Source organism: Chroicocephalus ridibundus, chromosome 1 (genome assembly GCF_963924245.1).
Source record: "Chroicocephalus ridibundus chromosome 1, bChrRid1.1, whole genome shotgun sequence".
Classification (NCBI taxonomy): domain Eukaryota; kingdom Metazoa; phylum Chordata; class Aves; order Charadriiformes; family Laridae; genus Chroicocephalus; species Chroicocephalus ridibundus.
Genome location: NC_086284.1, coordinates 183,505,411 through 183,528,753, shown reverse-complemented (window position 1 = coordinate 183,528,753; position 23,343 = coordinate 183,505,411). Strand labels below are relative to the sequence as shown.

General features: G+C 44.2%; 1 protein-coding gene across 1 annotated transcript in view; it reads left to right on the top strand.

Moving 5' to 3' along the window:
- The first annotated feature begins 338 nt into the window (after positions 1-338).
- The window catches only part of RASSF3 (Ras association domain family member 3), a 51,787-nt gene continuing 28,782 nt past the window's right edge, over positions 339-23,343 (top strand). The window contains exon 1 of the mRNA XM_063323034.1: positions 339-582. Coding sequence (XP_063179104.1) covers positions 454-582 — 129 coding nt within the window. The 5' untranslated portion in view covers positions 339-453. The remainder of the gene's footprint in view (positions 583-23,343) is intronic.

Sequence of the window (23,343 nt, the reverse complement as noted above, 5' to 3'; positions counted from 1 at the left end):
AGGTGCCGGCCGAGGCCAGGAGGGGGGTCGGTAACTCCAACTCGAGCCCGACCTTTCATCCCCCGCCTCCCCCCCTTCGCCGCCCGGCCGCGGGCTCACCGGGCCGGCGGGACCCCCCTCGCCGTGCCGGTGTTTCGGGGGGCGGGAAGCGCTCGGCCGCCGCCCCCTCACCTGCTGCCCAGGGCGGGCAGGGGCGTCCCCGCCTGGCAGGGCTCGGATCGGCTCGGCCCGCGGAAACTTGTGCGGCAGGAAGGGAGCGGGAGGGCGGGAGCGGAGCTGCCAGAGCAGCGGCTCCTCCTCCTCCTCCTCCTCCTCCTCCTCCTCCTCCTCCTGCGCCCCGGGCCCGGCGGCGTTGGGAGAGGAGCAGCAGCGGCGGGGCCCCATGCGGCGGCCGGGACGGCGCTCTCCGCCGCCCGGCCCCAGCAGCAGAAGCAGCACCACCAGCCGCCGCCGATGACCTGGACCAGCAGCATGAGCAGCGGCTACAGCAGCCTGGAGGAGGAGGAGTCCGAGGAGTTCTTCTTCACCGCCCGCACCTCCTTCTTCAGGAGGCCGCCGGGCAAGACCCGGGCCGCCCCGCAAGTAAGTGCCGTGCGCCGGGCTGAGGGGCGGCAGCGCCGGGCCGGGCCGTGGCGTGTCGGGCCGCCGCCTTCCTGCCCTCCGGCCTCGGCCTCCACGTGTACGCCGCCCCCTCCTCCATGGGAAGGACCAGCCGGAGCCGCCCGGGCCACGGGAGGGAGCGGGGAGGAGGCGGCAGGGAAGGACATCCTCCCCGGGCTTCGAGCGAGGGGCTCCCGGCCGGCTCCGGCAGCCCGCCGGGGTGCGCCGCTCGGGAGCCGGCCTGAGGGAGCCGGACTGCGGGTCTGACTCCCCCCCTACACCCAGACCCCTGAGCCCGGCGGGATGGGGATGTGATCAAAAATTACATGTTTGTGGGGTGAGTAAGCGTGCTATCGGCTCTGCCGGCGGCTCTCCGCCGGGGTCCGGCAGGGTCTGCTGCTTCACCCCGCTGGGAGCTGGCTTGCAGGGGAGCGACAGCCTCTTCAGCGGTCTTGTTGGCAGAGAACGGCCCTCAGAAGTGTTTTAAGTGCCTTGGTTTAAGCATTCAGGCTCAGGAAGTCAACTGTAAGTGGGCTTTGAAGTGAAGAACTGATTAAAAACAAAGCAAACCCCCCCCCCCAACCCAACCCCTTTTGTCGTCGGCATTGAAATTTCGGTGGAGGACCTTCAGGGCTGCAGGCAGAGAGAGAAGCGTTGAGGAAGCCGTGCCATGACAGAACCGGCCCCTCTCCTGGGAGCAGAATCTGTGTCAGGGATACAAGATGGAACAGTCCTTGTCTGATCCAGAGCAGTCGTTGAACCATATAGGGTAAACGGCACGATTCTTTAGTTAAGCAGTCCGGTGCCTCTCATTTTTCTCTTCCCAAAGTGCAGGATCTCTTTCTAGAGGTGGTTTGTATCTTTGGAAACTATTAGCTAGTGAGCCTGTTTTGTTTACGCTAGCCCTTCTTCCCCTGCTCCCACCAGCGTCTGTGGCTCCTCTCTCCTCAGCGCCTGTTTCTTTGTACAAACTTCTGGTGGTTTTTCCCCACTGCACTTTGGTGTCGATATTACTGCTGCTATGGAGACCTAAACTTCCTTGTCAAAGTCTGGATACCTTGGGTGCCCTCTGGCCCGCTGGTGGGGCTTGTCAAGACCCATCGTTTGTTGCCCACAGTCATCCCTCTAGGCTACACTGTGCTGCAGAAAGCCAACCTTATTTTCTGTTTCTCCGAGGTTCTCCATTTGTTATGCCCCGTTTGTGATTTGCTTAAAACTTAAGCCCTCTAACTGCCCCTGGGGAAACTCCTGCTCCCGTTCGAGGAAGTGCACAGAGCTTTCTCGAGATTTGGCTTCCTTTGCGAAGTTTGGCAGGGAGCCTGGCCGCACCCTCTCCCTACACCTGAGCTCGGGCACCTTGTGCAAATAGGCTGGGACGAGCTTTTTATCCCGTCGTGGCTGCTTCCCCAGGGTGCTTTGCACTGCACCCCTCCTCGGGGGTCGTCTTTTTCTCATCCGTCTTGAGTTTCAGCCTCCCACTGACCTGAGGGACTCTCTGGAAGTTGACAAGTCCTGCCGGGCATCCTTGAATTTCATCTGCTAACCTGTTTGTCCAGCGTTGGCTGCCACATGGCCCTTACAGAGGAGGACCATGGTGTGACGTTACTGTGCAAACAGATACCTAGCTGCTGTCAGGCTGTGTGCGGCTGCTGTGTCATGAGATGTGAGAAGTCCCAGGCCTTGATTCAGATCCTAAAAACACACGCGTGTCTTTAGGATGCTGTTGTACAAGTTGCCTTACTAAATACTAGTTGTATAAGTAGTAAGTTGTGCAAACGTGTAAATCGCTATATGTGATGTTAACATTTCCAAGCAAGGAGGGATGGAAAAAAAACCCTAAAGTTTGGTATTGTGCTCTAGTAATGACTCCCAAAAGAATACTGCAGCGAGGTGCTGCAGGGTACATGTTTTAGTAGCCTGGAACAAATTCATCTGTATTGCTGACTCTGCAGCATCAGAAACACTCAGCTAATGTTTCTAGTCATAAAGTTATTACCAGTTGCTCTGAGCTGCTGAGTTATAAAGAAAAAAAATCCCCAAACAATGCTGAATGTAGATTTCAACAGTCATGTGGCCAGTAAGAGTGAGTTTCCCCTTCCAGCAATAACAATCATAATAAGCCTCTTTGTACGGATGAGGATGTTACTTTTGGTTTGTATTTGAGGTTTAGTCAAAAAATGCATACTATGTCCCCTTGAGCAAAGAGAAAGGAGGGGAGCCGTTAGTTATTGTTTCTGTGTATTTCTCAACTATACAGATATTAAGTTCTGCAGTGGGGGTTTCTTTTCTTGTAGAAGACTTAAGTGCTGGCAATTACTTTTATCGCTGTTTTAGCTCCCTCTGCCCCCTTTCTCTTGGGGAAGAAATAGGTCAAAGCGTTGGCCTTTCAGCTGTGCCTGCAGGAAAACTCAGTAGTAGCATTTGGACTTGTTTTGCGTGGCTTTCCAAAGGAAAAAAAAAAGGAAATTAAGTAGCTGGCTGAAATTTTTTTCTTCCATTTAATGGGAGGTGTACAGGCTTACTTATGTACCTCCATTTCTGCAGCTAAAATGGGATTAATGGATTGATACCAATTCTGGTGTAAAAATCCTATGCTAGTACCTTTGGGCCTTGCTTATGATGCCTAATCTTCTATAAGGGGTTAAAGATTTGTCTCTTCTTCTCTCTATACCACTTCTAAAAAAACCTGAAGCATAAAAGACATTACACCATATGACAAGCAGCATGGTGTTTTGGTGCCAAACAGTGGTCCCAAAGTGACTTCTGAAGCAAGAAATACTTTAATCTGAGGGCAACATGCATAAAATGCAGGTTGCTTTAAGCAGTGTTGTTACTCATGAAAGTTTAGCTTTATTTAAGATTTCTTATCTTCTGTGGTAAACTTTAAGTATTGGAGGCTAGCTTAAGCTCAGTGTGGCCCTGTTTCATGTTTGCAGTGACTCATTTAATAAATGAAAAAGGGGGAACTGTAAGTATTTTCGTCCTGCCAGTGTGACTCTTCATGTGAGGCGAAGTTATCCATGTGCATAGGCTTCTGCAAGATCAGGCCCGTGCTTCTGTATGATCAAGCCTTTGGAAATTGTCCATTCCCTGTACAGAAAATACCAAAAGAAGATGTTTTGCACACTTTTGAAAGCCGACCCCTTTCTCTCCCTCTTTCCTCCCGCCACCCCCATCCTTTCAGGAAAAGTGAAAACAGTCATGCCTGCTCCTGCAAGCCCTACCAGATGTTGGAGGGACACTCATCTTCCTGCGTATCTTTTCTGCGCTTCCCTTCCACACGCCAGTTCCCTGTATTCTCACACTTTGAACAGGGTTGATGTAAATCCTTGCGATACTTCTCCTTTCTCAGGCAGCTTGGTGGGCAGTGGCTTCTACAGTGTTGTGGTTGGCGTCTGGGTTAGTTCCCAGCCTTGTTAAGCTCCAGTTTTCTGTAAGGATCACTGCAAAGACCTGGGGAGATCTCTGAGCCTGCTCTGCATTTTGACGTCCCCTTCCACTGTAACTGTAAGGGTCAGAAACGCAAGAAGAGGCTATGGACAAGATCTCTCTTCCTGTCCTTGCCTGTGAGGGATCTGTAAGAGAGGACACCACTGTGCTTGAGGAAAGACTCCTTCAGAAGCTGGCGCTGCTGTGAAATCAGGGGTCCCGGTTGTCAGAAGAGGGCAAATCCTGCAACTTGTGTTCAGCATCTGAATTGTGAATAATTTGCACGCAAATTGTGAGCGAACTCTGCTTAACGTCTGATGCAAAATGGCTTGGAGGTAGAAGCTCGAAATGTTAGTGCTGCTCTGCGCTTTAAAGAAAAAAGCAACTGCATGTTTATGCTCTGTTCTTCACCATTTCATATAGGGTTCTGTAGAAGTGCTGGCAAGAAAAATGGAATTGCTTCTGTTGGCAGTTTCCAGAAATCCATGCTTTCCTCCTGCTTGTTGCCTTGCTGTCAACACTGGTCCTTCCCCGTCTGAAGTCTGATTTCTCTCTCTCTCTTCCCCTTACTGGTCTCGGTCATCACGGCTTCCAGACCCACCATCTTAGTTCCTTCCCCTGCACCCGGTGCCCCCTGCCATGACATTGTTTTTGTGGCCCTCTTTTCTGCACGGCAGTGGAATTTGCAGGTGTGGTAATGGAGGGGGGAAGGGAAATTCATAAAAAATCTGGAAGTGGAAAGCGGATGTAAAAGAGCAGAGGAGGTATGAAGGGGAGAGGCAAAAGGCAGAAGGTGAATGTCTCATCCCTAACTAGTCCTGGCAAGGTAACCATCCATCTCTTGCCATTGGAAGAGGAGGTTTGCAAGCAAAGATGTAGCAATCTGGTTTTTTTTTTGTTTTTGTTTTTTTTTTTTTTTAAATGGGTGAGCTAGTGCAAGTGTGAAAAAGGAGACAAACTCCTGGGTGCAGAAGTTCTTTTTTAGGCCTGTTCCATGTGAATTTGCACAGTGGGTCTAGGCATATCGTTGAGAGGAAGAGAGACAAAACAGCATTTTATTTGGGAAGAAAACGGTTCCTAGGGGTAGAATGCAATTTGTAAACGCTCAAGTCTAGTTAGGATGGCTTTGTGTTACCAGTGTCCGTTATTAATAAGTTTCACGTTGTTTGGCCATTACAACTCTTCCTGGGTTTCCTTTCAGTAACATTCCCTAGGGAAAATGGCTCTCCTGACTAGCAGAACAAATGAGGTTTCTAATTATAGGCTTGCTTTGGAGCCAAAAAGTTTAGGTTTGTGTTTGACGTGTAGTCATGAAATTTATTTAAAAACCCAAAACAAAACAAAAACTAAAAATATCCAGTAATGTTTCATTCTTCTTTTTTTTTTTTTTTTTTAAATCCATTTGGCAGTCAGTGAGTATTATGGGATAAACATTGTCACAACTAGAATACTTGAAAGTTAAGAGTTGAAGGAATGAGCGGGGTAGAGATTGTGTCTATTTTAAGCCCATGTCACTGTTGGAGTAAACTAGCAGTCCTTATTCTGTGTTTCTGCCTCACTCTTATCTCGGAGCACCTGATGTGGCATGTGTGCATCAGTAGCTTGGAGGAGCCTGGTGGCTGTTTTGGGGTGAACTCCGCGTCCCCTTCTCCTGTCTGACGGCTTCTGGAGGTGAGACGGGATTTATGCTCTGTGCAGAGGATGCTGACTGCTCTACACTGCTTGACCGTCGCAGTTGGTTCTTAAAATCATCAGTTTAAATTTTGGGGACTTAACTATATGACTAGCACACGAAAACTTAAAAACAAGTTTAGGAGAGATGGATTAATGTACTGTCTCAAAAAGAGTTCAAGTCACTAAAATGCCTGGTGAGTGCTATTATTTTCAGCAACTTATTTTGTGTTATGAGTGTAGCAACAGTGGCAGGTAGTATTCAGGCTGGGTGACTAACTTATCTTTCCACTTTTTCTTTAGTCCTTTGTGTTAATACTATATTAGGTGCCTCTCAGGCAGTTGCTTCTCTGTTAGCATAAACTTTTGGAGCACCAGCAATGTGTTGCTAGCTTTGTTATTGACATTTGTTGAATATCACCACATAAACAATGGATTTTTTTTTTCCTTTTTATTTGGAGAAAAGAAGACTTTGATTCACCTGAGTGTTGGGAGTACAGTAGCTAGACTTCGCGCTGGTGAGATCAGGAGTACCTACTATGTGTGGGTGTTCTGTGATTTAAGTGATGTAATTGAGTTGGGATAATCCTGTAGCTTTATCCTAAGTGCAAAGGCAGAAGGGCAGAACTGCTGCAGCTTTGGACTTTTGCTGAAGTCAGAAAGTATTGGACACCTACAGCTTCATGGTCCAAATGTTTAGGCTTAGGCTTCTTTAAACACATGTGAATAGACATGCAGACACACAGAGTTTTGTCTTAACAAGAGTCTGGTGAATTCAGGGAAATGCTCTGCAGCGCAACTGAGCTCAGGATCATCTGAGTACACTAAAGACACTTAAAAAACCCCATAAACAGTTGCTTCAGGAAGGAGAGAATTTGGTACCCCATTTTCATGATCTCTTATTTAAACTGTAAACCTGTGTATAAGAACAATATCAGAATAACCATTTTTGGAAGAGGTTCTTGCTGGCTAACATTTAGCCACTGCAAAAGCAAAATTATGAAGAAAAAAACGGAGTAAAAACTGATACTGCAGTTTGTTCCTTGTGCAGAAAGCCAGCGGCACCAGTGTTGGATTAACAGTTGCAAATAAACTGATTAACAGAGGATTTTAGATGAAGTGGTAGGTCTGTAATGCAGCGTTTGCCTGTGACAGCATACTTGTGAGCCAAGCCAAGCAACATAAGCGTCGGGAAGAGAGAAGTGAGAGTGACAGATCTCTGTTGTTCAACTCCTCTTGCGGACAGGCAACTGAGACCCCGGGGACTTCTACAGGCAGCACATTGGGCCAGGCTGTTCAGGACGTGCTGCATTTTCCTCCCAGGTAGAAATAATAGGGGGGTTTTGTATGAATGAATATATACACTCAGGTTAAAAATAAATAAATAAAAACTTATAAATATATTTTTATATATAACATTTCTTAAATGTATACAATGTTTTTATATATAAAAAGTACAAATCTGTGTGTGTTATATTTTTGAGGCCAACATTCAGGAAAGGTCTTAAGACCAGCACATCTCTCAGAGTTCAGAGGCGTGCCCTGGTGGACTGAAGCTAGCACAGCGTGCTGTCATCCCCTCTGGTTTCAGTGCAGTGCTTACCTGACTACAATACTGTCAAGTTTCTGTGTGTGTTTAGGTGCCTGTAACAAAGCCTGCATGTTTCATTAGGCAGGTATGAATTGACTTGGGATGAGTAATTGCTGCTTTCCTTGTGTTGCTTTGGCGCAGTTGCTCTTTTGCAAAGTTGATGAAGTACTGCAGACAGTTTTGAGGAGAGTGCTTCCTATGCAGACACGTATTTGGCTATGCTAAGTAGCCACATGTGATTTATGTAGCAATTAAGATCATTTTCTACTTACTCATCTGTGTGTGTGTGCTGGAGAGGAATTTGTGATCCCGTACACAGAGGAATCTACGCTGCACTGACAATAATAGTAAAAGTAGCAGTGGTTCATCTGCCTCAGAGGAAGCATCAAGCGTTAGCGTTCGGTCTGTAAGTATTTGGTGTGCTGGCCGTCAGCTTCTCCGTCTCCCTCTTTACCCACTAAGTAATTGTGGAAAGTGCTGTTTGCAAGTGCATTTCTTTTAGAAATTATCTACAATAATACAGTAGGGGCAAATTACAAAGACAGTTGTCTGTAATCTTTTGCAGTTAGCCCTGTTGTCTATAATTAGGGCTGTTTGTCTTGTGTTCTGTCTCCTAATTGATCTGAGGTGTGATCAAGTGCATGGATGCACAGTTTAACCGTGCTGCGCTCTTCCTCAGAGTGCACAGTCCTCGTACCCTGTGTTTGCAGTGCCCAATCAATATGATCTCACTAAAGCCAGATTAGTAGTAATAAAAACTGAAGGTCAAGTTCTGCTCTGACTGAAGGTTGATAGTTTGCTAAATAATTAAGTGCTTAATCTTATTTCCACTGAAGCAGGGAATCCTGTGATTTGGCTTTGCCCTACTGAAGAAAAGTTTGGGATAGATCAAATTTGTTAATACTACAAAAGTAGCTTAATGCCTTTACTGATGGCTGATAACCTCTATTGTAGAGGACGACTAATACCTAGTTGTGCCTAGGGTCACGCTAGCCGGTAAACTTGAAAGAGTTTAGTTCAGATGTTCTATTTTGAGCATTCTTTTCTCTTACTGGGTTGCTGTCTTCGGAAAAATTGTGCTCCTCAGGAACAAAACCTGCTCATCTTGCTGTTTGGTCTACCAGTGGCTTGATGTAGTGTGTTCACTTATAGATACATAAGCCACGATTATGGCAGTCTTTTTGTTCAGAGCTACTTGTTTCATTGCAGAATATCTTCATGGTTCATCTGAGAAGCATCTGGTAAAGCTGTAGAAACTCCAGCAACTGCACTAGGGATTTCAGCATGACCCGTAGTGCTTGTGTGTACAGACACTGGCATATTCTTTGGCACTGCTTAAAAGGTTAAGAATATGGTGGTTGTGTGTTGCATAACAGGAGAATTGACCTGCACTGTTTGTCCTAATGTCTGAAATGAGTAACTTCATGGTTCAGTGCTGTTGTGAGATCAGCGTTAAGAGTCAGTGCAATTCTTCTCAGAATAGATGTAATTTGAACTACTATATTACGATTTTTTTTTATTATGTCATTATTGATGTGTGCAAAGATTATGTAGTGTAGGCATAGACGGGCATCTTATGTTACCCTTTATGAAGTAAAAGGAAAAAAGATAATTGTTTTTTCGTGTCTCTGGTTAGCTTGCTAATAGTGGAAAAGTTGACATGTGCCAAGTGACCGAGGCTGTGCCTGAAGTGCACAGCAGGTATGTGCTGCAGCCAACTGTCCAGACTGGTGACCTAGAGACTGGTCAGCCCCTCTTTTGCTACTCCGTGTGTGCGTGTAACTTTGAAAAGCAGCAGGAAGAGAGGGTTTCTCCAGAAGTGTTTCTGGATCCATCAGGCTGGACTGTTTAACTGAAGTGTTGAAGACCAGGGAACAGTAATATGAGCAAGAGAAAAGTTCATTTTAGTCCTGTCAAACATTCAGGCTCCCCATTTCCAGCAGCAGGAGGACCTGTGGTGCAAAAATCAGACCCATGGGATGGCTCTTGTTTTGTGATATATTGCAGGGATAAATGCCTCAATAGGCAGTGCTCCTGAAAACTGCTGAAATCCTTAACTCTCCATGAGACATGGACCTGGCTGCTGAAGGCTTGAAGTGGGTGTTGCTTTCATGTTTGGTAGTTAAGGAATGGAGGAGAATAAGGAAGACTTGCTCCGTCTGTTGCAGGATGATACATAGCAACACCTAACCTGCTGCTGAGAGCAAATTGGAGCGAATCCTGATTGCACCTGCAGCATGATAAAAGTCTCATCCGAGATGGGAAGTTGATTTCTGACTTGGTTGTCTTTCAGGAGCTCTGGCTGAAAGAAGGAAGAAAAGGTATTATATCCATAGTGTAGGCTGAAAAATCACCTGTTCATATTTCCGCACCAGGGAGCGATGTCTTGTGTCCTGTACAAAAATGGACAGTTGAATCAAAAGTTCATACTTGGTGCAGTTGCTGTGTTGGGTGCTCGTATAAAAATGCTGGCAGTGGGAGAACGCCAGACACGGAGTCAGGGGAACATCACTCGTGCAGGCAACCTGATGCGAGCAGTAACCAGACTCCCATATAATCTGCACAAGAGAAGTCCGCTTTATTGAGGAGAGCTTGATTCTTTCATTAAAGAAATCTTCCTCTGGTCATGATACTCCCAGCTTTCATGGAGCCTGACTTAGTGTTACGTTTCTTATGCAGTGTCTACATAAACTGTAGCCTTGTAACTCTTAGGTCTTGTTTTCTGGATTTAGAAGTGTTTCTAAATCTTTGAGCTAATTTTGATGTAAAATCTAATATTAAGGACAGTTTGCAGCTTTTGCATCAGTTAGCAGGTCAGGTTAACATAAACCAAATCCTGGGAGTATTTAACTTGGTATTCAAGTTTCGTCCTTGAATTAAGGGAACAGCTTTTTCCCCTTTGAAGAATATGCAATGTGGAGTGATGACCGACAGAAGTCTTAATCAGCTCTTTCTGTAATGAAAACTGTTTAGCTGCTCTTGGAGAGCCCAGTAAGTGGATCTCGGGATCTAAGTGGATGGATTCACAGCAGCTAGGTAAGATATTCTCATGGAGCGGGACCATTGTAGAGTTCTAAGACTTGAAAATATTTTTTATTTGCTTATATAATTTAATTATTTCCCCGGGGAAGTGACTCTTAAAACGTCATTGAATTGCTTTAGTTACCTGTTAATTCGTTGTAGTGGTAAGAGACTACTGCGTGTACATATGGCTGTCTGAGGAGACAGCACGTGCTTCTGGATGTCAGTCAGATAAACCTCTGAATTAGATGATCAATGAGAATAAAAAAATGTGAATCTAAAGATGAATTAATTTACGTAAAGAGTTGCCTTTCTTAAGTTTGTTTCTTTGGGCTCCATGGCTGACAGTATGTAAAGAACCATTCCTGAATAGAATGATTTTTTATCCCCCCCGCCCCCCCTCCATTTTTCTTCAAGTTCCTGTCCAAGTCAGAACCTGTTTTATTCTTTGGGTACAAATTACTTTCTCTTCTCCTTTTAGTCTGAGACTGACTTGCACTGCTGTGGTTTAGAACAGAATTGCTGACAAATCTAAATACCTTCTCTCAACATTCTCCATACCAGCTGCAAAGTATTGCTTTGGGGTCCGATTTGTCCTTCATGGGAACAAGCTTGTTTTCATAGAATTTGAAAAATGGTATTAGTGTTCAGCTGACCATGTGATCCACTTCTCTGAACTTTTGTTGGTCCCTTGCTTGCCTAGGAGGTATTTTTACTGCTTTTTAAAAAGTATAATGTTGGCAAAATAAAATTCAAATTACCTAAACCCACCACATTTTGATTAAAGTATACTAAAGAAAATGTCTTCTACAAGATTTTTAATTCTGTGCTGTAAGTTGCAACTTTATTCTTGAGGAGAATACTCAGTAGACCATGTTATCAGAGTAGAAGAATCGAGAGAATGCTGTTATTGCTAGCTCAAGCCTGTGTGCAAGGGGTCTTTGTGAGGTGGATTTGGCTGTGGGATTTCTGGCTCTTTGTCACCCTGGCTGGAATTCTTGATCTTCTGTGAAATAAAGCAGACGTGTGCTTAGTACAGTGAGATTTTTAGATTCTGGATTGGGCTGGGTGTGAATTAGCCAGCACACAGTGTAGACAGTTCCTACATCTTAGACCTGATCACAGCATATGTAGCAGTATGACAAATTCATGCCAAGTATTTAGGTGAGGAGGAGGCCCAGCGATGCTTCTTAAGTCAATGGATGTCAAATCAAAGTGGCTGTGTTGCTAGTGGAGCATATTCCATCAGGATTTCCTCCTTGGTTTATTAAACCATAGGGCATTTGTGGTTGCCATGATATTGTGATGGCAGGTTCGTTACAAAATACAGGAGAAATAATTCCTGGTATACACCTTTCTCGAGTTCTGAATAAGAATGGAACTGTCTGTAGAACAATAACCCTGTAGAAATGCCCAGCTGTCAGAAAATCAAGTAAGTTGGCTTGAAACACGGCAGATGGTGTAACGCAAATTGGTTTGACTTCTCTTTGATCACCAAATCGCAGTGAGGTTCCTGTGAGGTTAATCCTGTGTTTTATCACCAAAAAAAAAAAATATGCTTTGTGCTCACCTGTGCCTGAGATGAACTTGTGAAGTGTGTTTTCATTTGGTGAAGTTATTGGCAGCTCCCTCTTGTTTTGGCTCGCTCCTGTTGGGTGTCCTTGGTTTTCCAGTTGCTGTTACCATGTCCCTCAATCCCAGCAGTGGCTATGGAAGCTTTTGGGAGGAGTGTTGCACCTGCTGAGCTAAAACCTAGGAAAGAATTAATTTTCTTCTGTTAATATGCCACCCTGGAAGGGTGCGGGGGCTTCAGGGACTCTCCTAGCAAAGACTGTTGCTATGATGGTTGTAGGAAGACTTTTGGCGTTTCAGATATCCAGACAGTTGGTCCATTGCTTCTCGTGTGGCTGAGAGGTGATAAGATGTGCATTAATAGGACTGTCAAAGAATTTAAATAAGTTACAGATTATTCCAATAGAACAGAAGTTACAAAATGCCTTTAGTATCTTCCTAAATGTCTTTTGCTTACAGCATGCATTTGTACAGTCACAGGCAACAGTGATTAATAAAGTTGTATCACAGTTTATTTTGTTTTTTGAATAGAGTTGATGGGTTTGTCTAAGTTGACAGCTGCTTTTGATTCAGTTACATGTTCACATGATGTGAAGCTTATCTCAAGATGGGGAAACATGTTTGTTTATATTGTGCTAAAAGGTTGATATTATGTGAAGTGAAACATCAAAGCAGTTTCTAATGCTCTGAACTTTAAAACTCGCAGCTGATTTAATTAAAGAAATAATTAAAAGGCACATGTTTCCCCACCCCTAAATACAGACCCCAAATATTCTTCAAAGCATATTTGATTTTAATGACTTGGTGATTTCCTCCCTGAGGCGTTTTTGAAGTTACCACTGGAATATGAAGATGTAGCTTTGAGTTGTGACAATAAAAGACCATTAGTGAAGTAGGTGTTTGCCTCATAAGACAACAAAATGACGCGTTCTGTGAAAATAGCTTGGTATTTGGGGGGGGGGGGGGGAAGTTGTAAATCTAGTGATTTTTCCTTAACAGCCGAAGTTAATGGCAGAATTATTTTTTGGTGATGTATAGCTCAAAACAGCTACTAGAGCAGCTTGGTAAGGATGCTAATATGCCACCCTTGTGTGTGTTTGTTTTTGTTCCCCCTCCCTTGAATTTTAATTGAGGGTCCTGTATTAAAATGAGTTTAGTTTTTAGCTAGGCCTTTATGGACAATGCTGGCAGAATCTTGCAATATGTAATACAGCTTTTACTGCACCATCTAATTGTCAAAATGTTATGTGGAGAATTCAAGATGGAAGCTCCATGCTGTGTGTCTGGATTTAACCTCTTACACAAGTAATAACCCATACGTTTTCAACTTCAGAGATAGATCTGAAAGGTACGTGGGGAGGGAAATAATTCTTTCGGAATGCATTTCGCATTGCTAGTGATCATGTCAGAAACAAAAGGCAGCAGGGGAGTATTTATTATTATAAGGATAAAAGAAGCAGCATTGTTAGTACTAGGACTGGTATTTCATGATCTTGTAGGTATGAACATTACAGTGCGCTAAGTGCAGTCTTTAGAAATGTGGTGCCATTCCCTGGATGTGGGAAGGAACTGCTTTTTTAGGTGCTTCCAGAGATCCTTTTGCATTCTTCCCTGTCCCCTCAGTATATGCTGCCAAATGAATCTCTGTACTACTCTCCCAGAGAAATCCAAACTTTGATCTGACTGTTCCCAGCAAAAGCAAGTGAAAAAGTTTGAAACGTGGGGGGCATGCCTTATGGAAACTCTGAGCTGGAATTGGATCCCATTCGCTTTCAGACATGTACCAGGACATACTTCCCCAAGTAGTGCTTACTCCGTGCCCTCTTTGTTCTTCTTGCAGTTTCTGTGCGGTTTCGTGACTGCATACTCATAAAGAAGTCTTCTAACTTTGATATAAGTTGTTACCCATGTTAGTTATTGGACTGTTGATCTGCACAGGTTATCTGTAAATAGATAGGTAGTATTTTCTTTCAGGTTCGTAACTTCACCATACTCCATTTTTGTTGAAGCGTACATATACAAACCATTTTAGTGAAAACATGGTAAACTAAACATTAAATGCAAGTTGGTTCACAGGATATAACTTATGTCAAAACACGACCCTGATGCAACTTACAGTACTCCTTTTGTTTGGACATTTTGTAGAGGGTGCTGAGCACAGCTGGGTTTCCAGTCTTCTAGATTTATCCTACAAACCAAGAGGAACAAGCAATGTCTTGCAAGGTAGAACACGAAGGGATTATCATGGAGCAGTTCATCCCGCTTCCATTGGTCGTGCATGCCCTGTAACGTCTCAGCCACACACCGGTGAGGTGGATGCTGCAGGTCTAAGGCTGTTTTAGAGTGTGGCTGCTGTCACTTGAGCAGAAGGTGTGGTTCCTCTGTAGCTTCAGTTTAAACTAATTAAGTTAGTTTTCTGCCAGCTGCCTTCCTTGAACCAGATCTTTGTGTGGTTGCAAGAGGAGCAGTTCTGGCGCTGGAGCGGATGGAGGAACGCGCGGGTGGGGAGGCTGACAGGGAGGGTGGGACCTCAAGAAGCCCTGTCTGGGCTTGGCCTACCTTGGGGAGCTGTGCTTTGGGAGGAAGAGCCTCGGAGGTTGGTGTGATGAAGATGTGCCTTGGAGTGTTTGGACAGATTTTTTTAACTGGATGAAGACGCTACAGGTAAGCAGAAGGTGGAAAAAGCTGGGCTTTTTGGTTTTGTGCAGTTCTGGTTTCTTCTTTTTTTTTTTTTTTTTTGGTATGAATAATGCTTCTGAAAGGAGATAACTTGCTGCATGGAAAAAATTGTGTATGCTTTTTAGTATCTGACAGAAAGTAGTGCAGCAAATAGGATTGTAATGTAAACCTTGGTTTTACTTACAGGATCCTGATTTTAAAAGTACATGCATTTGGGTATTTCTAGCTCTTTATATTTTCTGTGGCTTTAGAATCCTCCCATAGTTGCTCCTTGTAACAGGTTTTACAGGCCAGTTCATCCATTTAGAGAATAAAGTTGAGGGCACTACTTTAAACATATTGAAATGTATTTTAAAATGTTATGCCACACCAAAAGGTAACTGCACTCTTTCCTATGCCTTGACTAACTCCAGTCTCAGGCAGTTATAAAAATTTTCCACTGCAAGTGTGAGCCTGTTGATGAAAATCAAGTCTTATTTGCTTGCTTTTTAAAACTGCAGGTAGGTTCCCTTGCTTGCCGGTTTTGGGAGAACGTTGGAAGGGGCTTATTAATCTGCTTGACATACGTATCATCAGTATCTGTTTTCATGCCACTTTATAAAAAGTTTCACAGCCGAAACTATCTGCTTGTGGTAATTATTTGCAGTAATCAATTTTGTGCCATGATTGTACTTTGTTATTTTGGGCTTTATTTGTTATGGCATGACAGTTACTGCTGTTTTCACAAATGTAAATACAGGTAGCTTTTTGGACACCACCACTGCTTGAGGGGAAGAAAGTGTCTTTTACTGAATGGAAGACATAAGAGAAATGCAGGTGAAAAAGAAGTTACAGCAAGAGAAGAGGCATCTCCTCTTGGCAGGAGGTCTTGCTCTGCTGTTGGACCACTGGAAGGAGAGAAGGCTGGGCTGTGCACTCCTCCTGCCTTTCACTAATCACAAAATGGGAACATTTGAGCGTCTTAACTCCTGACTGTTTAATAACTTATTTTGCTCATTTCAAAGAGGGAGAGCATCACCTGATAAGCTTCTGGACAAGCTGGAAGTCAACATCATCTCTCTCCCTTTTTTTTCCCCCTCTCTCCCTTTTTTTCCCCCCCTCTCTCCCCCACAAGACCAATGATGAAAAATAGAACAGCACTCAGACCAGTAAGGCACTGTTATAGTCAGGATCATGGTAAATAGCAGAGCTGTGTATGCTATTAATGTAAGAAGTACCAAGTTTAAAAAAACACATAAAATGATACCTCATTATTTGGCAGATTAGATCTAGGTTTTTACCTTGGTTGTTTTTATTCAATGAGACATGAGACATTCGCTCCCTTCCCTCCTTGTTCCCTTAGACCTTTCTCTTACAAATGTGTGAATCTGCTTCAGGTACTTTGTTAAAACAAACAAGGAGCAAGTATGGATGGCTACCAGCGGAGTGGGTAGCACCAGCAGGAGCTGAAGGAGCAAAGCCTGACTGACGTTGCTGAGACCTGAAAGTGTTTGGCAGTTTGAAGACAGTTTCTTTGTAATAGTCTCTGACCTGAGCCCTTAGATGAATGCAATCTGGTGGGACACTGAGAAATGAGTATAAATACCTAGACTTACATACAATTAATTTTGGTTCTGCTAGTTAGTAGTATCCCTTAGGAACTGATTGCAAAGTCCCTTGTTTTATTGAGAGCTGGAAAAGGGAGCAATGACCACCAGCAGCCATGGGCCTGGAAGAGCATGTGTGCCTCTGTCCCTCTGGGGACACCCGGCGTGTCCTGGTCAGGGTGAGGAGACCAGGGGAAATTGCTCGGCCTCTGTCTCTACCTTCTTTGCTGGCTCAAAGCTTCTCTCTGTGCAGCACCTACATGAAGCAATAAAATGCCTGCCCTGATTAAAAGAGATGGTGTGAGCAGAGGTAAGAGCTGGTGTGGGCTCCAGCCCACCTGTGTGTCCGTGGCTGTCCAGCTGAGCCTCCGCTCCCAACAGGCTCTTCCCCCATGCCCGTGCAGTGTGCCAGCATTAACAGGGGAAGAGGCTGGGACAAGGGGGTGCTGCCACGGCCTTGGGAAAAGGACACTCTCCCTGTTCTCCAGAGAGCCCCGCCACGAGCTGGGTGGGGGATGAGGCATCCGTGCAACCAAGCCACCTGGAAAAAAGGGGTGAGCTCCTGGTTGGCTTCTTTGTGGGTGAGGGATGCTGGGGCTGGCAGGAGGTTGACAGCCCTGTGGTTTGTGTGTTCAATGCACTCTGGTTAGCAGTGGGGGAAGCTGGGCCTGCAGCATCCCGTGTCCCATCTCCTGGGTGAGAGGAGTCCAGAGAGCTGAACAGTAAGGAGAAGGATGGGATGGCTCAGGGAACTCCCACTGGGAACTGGAGCGGAGTTTTATGCAGAAACTGGGGTCTGTGGGTAGTTAACCTCAACAGGGCTGGTGGGCAGGTGGAGGTGGTGGTGTATGTGCAGTGGTGCAGGCGGTAGGTTGGTGGGAGTTCTGAACATGAATGGTGACGTGATCTGGAAGGAACCGTGAGTGTGTGCTATACAGCCAGTGATGCTTATGAGAGCAGCTTATGTATGGGGAAAGGCGTGTGGGTTTTTTTGGTCATATTTTCCTCCACTGCCTGTTTTGTTTCTTTGTCAGGACTAGCTGGGCTGGCTTTGAGCTGATACCATCAATCCACCTTCCCTCCAGTATTTTGTGTGTTCTAACCTCTTCCTTCATGGCTGAGATCTCTGAAGGGGTCACAAAACAATACCTGGCTACATAACAAATGCTTTTCAGATGATGTTTATCAATACTGCTTACCAGACATCTGTTAAGCAAGCCTATTTGTAAACACCAGTATGATGCGTAATCATTAACTGTAAATCCCTCCTTTCTGGCTGCTGTTCTCTTGGAGATTTGAAGATGGTTGCTGATAATTGACAGGTGGTTAAAATGTTTGTCCAACATGAAGGCTAGCAACCACAGACCAATACTAATCCCTTGACTTCCTTTGCAGGATGAAGGGAATGTACTTTAGGTGTAGTTTCAGACTGAATTTGAAACTGCTTTTATCAGTGTAACTGCTGGAAATCCACCTGACTTTGTCCAGGAGGCTTTAGGATGTTTTGGCTGTTCTCTAGAAAACTTGTTTGAGAGTCAATGTAGAAAGCAGGATTTATTTTTTTTAATTTTTTTTTTTTTGTTGACACACCAGAGTAGATGAAGTGTATACTAAGTATAACAGTATTTAAAACTTGGGTGTTGACATACAGGGATATTGTGTGAAAGTGTGTGAGAGACTGAAATTTGTAAAGCTGCTGTACTTTTGTGTTGCGTGTTTGCCAATAAAAAGAAAAAGTGCATCATTTCATTTTTGGCTAGACAGGCAAATGCAGACCAGTTGCATGGAAGTGTTTGCTCTGGCACCCTTCATTGCTTATGAGAGTCTTTGCTTATGACCTGAATTCTGGGAAGGTGTCCAAGCCCTATGCAGCCTGAAGAGCTTATCTCTTGAGGGGTTTTTTGGTATTATTCTGCACAACAGAATACACAGACCTACTTAGCAAAAGCCCATGCAATTATAGCTCTGTGTTCCACTTCAAATTTTCTCCCCCCTCCCCACAAAGGATATGCAATTAAAGCTTTTCTTCCAAGGAGGTCTTGTTCCAGGCTGTTCTTTTGCCTTTAACCTTGATGCTGTCTCTTTTTTCTTTTAATTTGAAAATGTTCTGTGTTAATGATATGGCTTATTTTCAAGGTGACCTGTCATCTCATGTTCATCTCTGGAGGAAAAAATGAATTCACTGAGCAAAATTAATTGTTTTCTGTTTTTATTTGAATACTTGCACCATTTACAAAAGTGTAAGGGAAATTTCTGCTTTGTGCTTTTGTGTCCACATTACTGCTGGAACAGTAGCCTTTTACAAGGAGCTGCTGCAAGAATGGTGTTTCTGAACCTCTGAAATTCCCTTTTCATTGCTATAAGAGAGTCATGTGTGGCATAACAGATCCATAGCATTGGCCCTTGGCTGGTGCTTGGGGAGGCTGAAAGCTGTTTGTGCAGGGAACAAGTAGAAGCATGGGTGGCCAAAATACGAGTGGGTTTGTGCTGTCGCTCAATGTAGTGTGTAGCTATTTCAAACTCAGTCATTGCTCTGGTGGAAGTATAACTTCACACAAAACCTATCCTGACTTGCTGCTGGTGGTGGTATCTCAAAACTATCCTGCCTGCCCATTTTTCCCCACTGTTTCCTGCAGAACGGAGACTTCCGCAATTTTTCGCTTCCCTCTCTTAAGCTTGGAGAACATGTTGACCAGATCTCACTAAGGGAGGGGGGCTGAAGCTTCTACAGATCTTTAGTGAGGCTGTAAGCAGGTTTTGCAGAGATGCTGCTGGTGCTTCGACCATGAGAAAGGCAGTGGTGGGAGCAGATGCCATTTGAGGCATCAGGGCTTCCACTCAAGAGAAACATTATAATCCATGCAAGGGGAAAGAATTCAACACAACTTGCCCCTTTGTAGCCATCCCTGTGAAAGTCTGTGCAGTTCAGTTTACAAGTGGATCACATGCAGGAGCATAGCAAACCACCTTCATTTGTTCCTTTGCATGCAAACCACTCAGGGCTTTTTGTTGCCTTTTCAGAGGCTACTGTAAGAATTTCCAGTTTTAAATGGAGCTGATGCTGTCCCTGACCTTGGGTCATTTGAGTCAGAAAATGTTTTTAGAACAGCCTTGCTCTTTTAGAACAAAGGAGGACCTGGAAGTTTTGAAAAGTTGAGTAAATAGAAGTGTGTTTGTATGGCCTGCGGCAGCTTGGGCTCTTTATGGCAGGGACTATAGCAGAAGCATTGTTTTACATTTCGGTTCTGGCTTGCACTTCCAGCCCCCCTTCCTCTGCTCCCCCTCTGGCATTGGTGACACCCCATGAGTGAGGGAAATGGGCTGTGTCCGTGGCGGCTGACTGAGGCTGTGCTGTTGTCAGTTGTGCATGTTTATCTAGAGAAGAGTAGGCATCCTATATGTGTTTACTCTCTTACACTGTTGTTTGGCATAGTTCGGTTCTTGCCCTAGACAGTCGACGGTCTGCTGAGTTAGAGAAGGCAATCTGCTTTTAACTCAAAAAAGCAGAGCTGTGAATGCTCTGGTGGAGGATACTTGGCATTACCTTTTCCCTGGACTTTTGAGTATTTATTGCAGTACAGAGGTTACCCCTTTTCCCTCTGGAGTGGCAGATATTCCTTCCCATCCCCCAGTTGTGCCTCTCGGTGCTTGCTCTTCTGGGATGAAGTGCTGCAGGACTTCCTTCAAAAGGCTTTTTTGGCTGGGAAGCTCCTGGGCTAGCTGTCCTCAGCAGCGGGCCTGTTCTGGATTCTGGTAGGATTATGAATGCCTGCTTTCTACTAACCATTCCTATCACAAGACACAGATAAAAACAGACGGATAGATCTTTAATGAATTTATAAACCTCAAAGGATTTGGCTTTCTTTTAAAGCAGGCATCTGGCTTTCCATCCCATGCTTTGGCTTCCCTTGGTTACTTCAGAATCACCGCATGCTCCTTCCCCCGACTCTCACAGCGCAAGACTTTTGCATGGTATCGGAGATGATTCCAACGAGGAGCAGGATGTAGAAATAATATTGAGAAGCGAGGTGGATTGTTTCTGCAGAACTAACTGTCTGGAACAGCTTAATCTGTTAGTCATCAGTACTCTAAACAACCCATGATACCTTTTTGTGAAAAATCAGCGTGTAGGTCCATTTTGTGATGTATGGCAGAGACCGAAGGGCTCTTCACCAGACTAGTTACCTACCTCCGGATGAAGCAAACCGTGGAAAATCCTTTGTTAGGAAGAACAGATCAAATCTGTCTTCACCCTAATCACATCAGTCTTTTCTAGAATAAAGCAAAGAGAACAGCATGTCTTGATCTTTGCAGTTATCTGACCTGAATAAGTTTGGGTTTTGTTGGTTTTTTTTACCCCACAATTGATGTAAGAGGGACAAGGTTGAGAACTTTGTGGTTTATAAGCAAATATACAAAATGTCCTTCCATTTGATGCAATCGTGTATTTCAAAAGGAAAAAAAACACAAGTTTTCATTTCAAAGTTTATGTATGACCTAGGGTTTAGTCATATGCAATAGACACTACATGTCAGAGCAAAGGATGCTATTTTTTTCTCTTCTTTGCTCCTTTTACCACTTCCATCTTTGGAAAATAGGATTCCTCTTGAGTTCTTTGTCACTGTAAGTGGCTGATTGCATGTCTTAGCTGGATCATGCAGGTGACTATGTCCTTAGCACCAAGTTGATAGGAAGCACGTTAAATTCTTACCTTATTTTCAATTGTACTCTGGGTTATCAGTAAACTGAGAGGTTGTTGAGGAAAGCTGGAATATTTGTAGTTTCAGTAAAAATACCTTAAAGTGGGAAAGTAGTTTTGAATAAAATAATAGAATATTGAAGTTTGTCATCCGGCTAAATTTCAGTGTCTTCTGCATGTCTGCCTTTTACAGCCATGCTTCCTTTCTCATTGAGGATGTGTTACTTTGTTGTTGCACCTGATCAGCTGCATAAGATGACTTTGCTTTAAAGAAAGGTGGTTCATTCTGCAATGATTTATAGGCAAATCACGAAGCACAGTAGGAAACTTTAAATATTATGTCTGATTAGAAAGATTAATAAAGGAAATACTTCTTCTGAATGTGGAAGGACAGTATGACATTTGCAGCTCTTTAATTTTAAAATACTTTCTGGTGAAGCATTTCCCGTTATTAGTAGCAGTTGTTTTTAATGTTAACAGTCGGCTACTGGGCATGGGAGACTGCATTTAAATTTATTAAGTGTATACCTTTCTAAATGAGTGTGTGAAAATTTTGGAATGCATGAAACTTATCTCAGCGACCTTCTAATATCATAAAGGGCACGTGGTGATTTGCGTCATTTCAAGTACTGTTTTCCTGTAGTGATTCTCTTCGCTGCAGGCCCCAAGTCAAAATTTGAATGGTGCTTGTCTAGTAATCATCACAGCTGTCCCTTGCTGGAGAGCTGAGGGTTCATTCAGGTTGCAGAGGAAATGTGTCATCTGACCCCAGAAGTTTTACGGACTAGAGTGGGCAAAACCAGACAGACTTGACTTTGCTCTGGTGCAGAGGTAACCTGTGAGGTTGTCCATTCACTCCTGGTGAAAAAAAGTTAACTGGGGGATGTTCTGTCAAGTTTGAAGGTGGATCTTGAATTTCTAAGGCTGTGAATTGGCTGCTTAGGCATGCCTTATAGCTCTGGCCTCAGCAGTTACAAGTTCTCCCGCTGTTTTGGTCTTGCAGATCTGGATGAGGACTGTCCACGCACAGGTGCTGTTGCAGTCAATGTCATCTTGTGTTATTGTTTGGGTTCTTGAACTGTCTCCTGCTGATGAGACAAGCAGCTCCAGTCCTGTTTTACTTTCCTACTAGACCTGCTCTTTGAGACCTTCAATCTCTCTGAAGTTGAGAAGAATAAAATAAAACTTAGGAAGGAAAAAATTCTGCATAGTTAGACAATATGATATGCCTTCCCAGATGTCTTCACTGGTGGTGAACAAATCCTCTTTCAAAACCCACATTAGCGTACCTGAAGTCTGTATTCCTTTCTGGCTCTCATGGGTCCAGATCCTTAGATTTAATCTTGTACATACTGAGTTTTTGCCGTACTTACTGATTTGCTCAGATAGCATTTCAGACTCTTCTCTGGGTGGAATAGACTCTTCGAATAGTAGAGTAATGTAAAGGATTCCAGCAGAGAGTAGGGTGTTATATCTCCAGTTTTGTATGGGAATGCCTTCCTTTCAAGAAGCGACCAACCCAAACCCCAGAAACTTTGTTATAGGACATTTGGCTCGCACAGTGTGAGTGGGTCACGAAGTAGTTGACTGGGTAGAGCAGCTTGAAGCTGTTGAAGAAAAGTCTTACATGCTTTGTTCTGTGCTCTACCTCCTGTACTGCTTGGAGCTTGTTTTGCTAACTGAGCTTTTCTTCCAGAGTTCATTTGCTGACAGGTGAGTGAGCTGAGTTTCCCTCACCGAGAGACTGAATAAATGCTGAGAGCCAGGGAGGAGGTGAGACTTCACAGCTATAGGGAAGGGCAGTGAAATACCCTGTTTGTCCTTGAGAGCAGCAAGTTGCTGGGTTGCGTCACACCAACTAGGAAAACATAATGCTCATGTTTGACCAAGTCTGGGTGATAACGCTTCAGTGTTTGCTCCCTAGAGAAAATAAGAGCCATTAAGAGTATGGTGTGATGTGTTGCCCAGTGTAACAGTGGTTCCTTCTATCTCTCACTTATGCCAAAACAGCTTTTAGTGGGGCTGTAGTAGATAAGATCAGGGAACTCCAGTAAGATGACTCATCTAGGAAAAAAGAGGGAGTGGAGCTGCTTGAGTATGTCTGCTGGCAGAAAAGAGTGTATCTCCACTTGGAGCTTTACCTTTGCCTGGGATGTGAGAGGGCTGGTTGGGGTGTGGAGAGTTTTGCAATGCATGGACTAAATCCTGCACTGTAGCTCTTTGCAGTGACGTGTGTTGCAGGGATGCTGTGGTGTCTGTGAAGGAGATGACTTAGTTCAGCGGAGCTTACTGACAGTAGCTTTGTACCACCTGTATCAGAACTTGGAGATAATTTAGGTGGGGGGTGGTGTTTTTTTTGTTTTTGTTTTTCCTTTTTTTTTAATCATCTGTTCACTGCTTGTGCTTTGTCTCTGCCCACATTAACCTCCCAGCTTCCTACAGTAGAGGATAGACTATACAACATAAAAAAAATAATTTAAAAAAATAGAATTTCT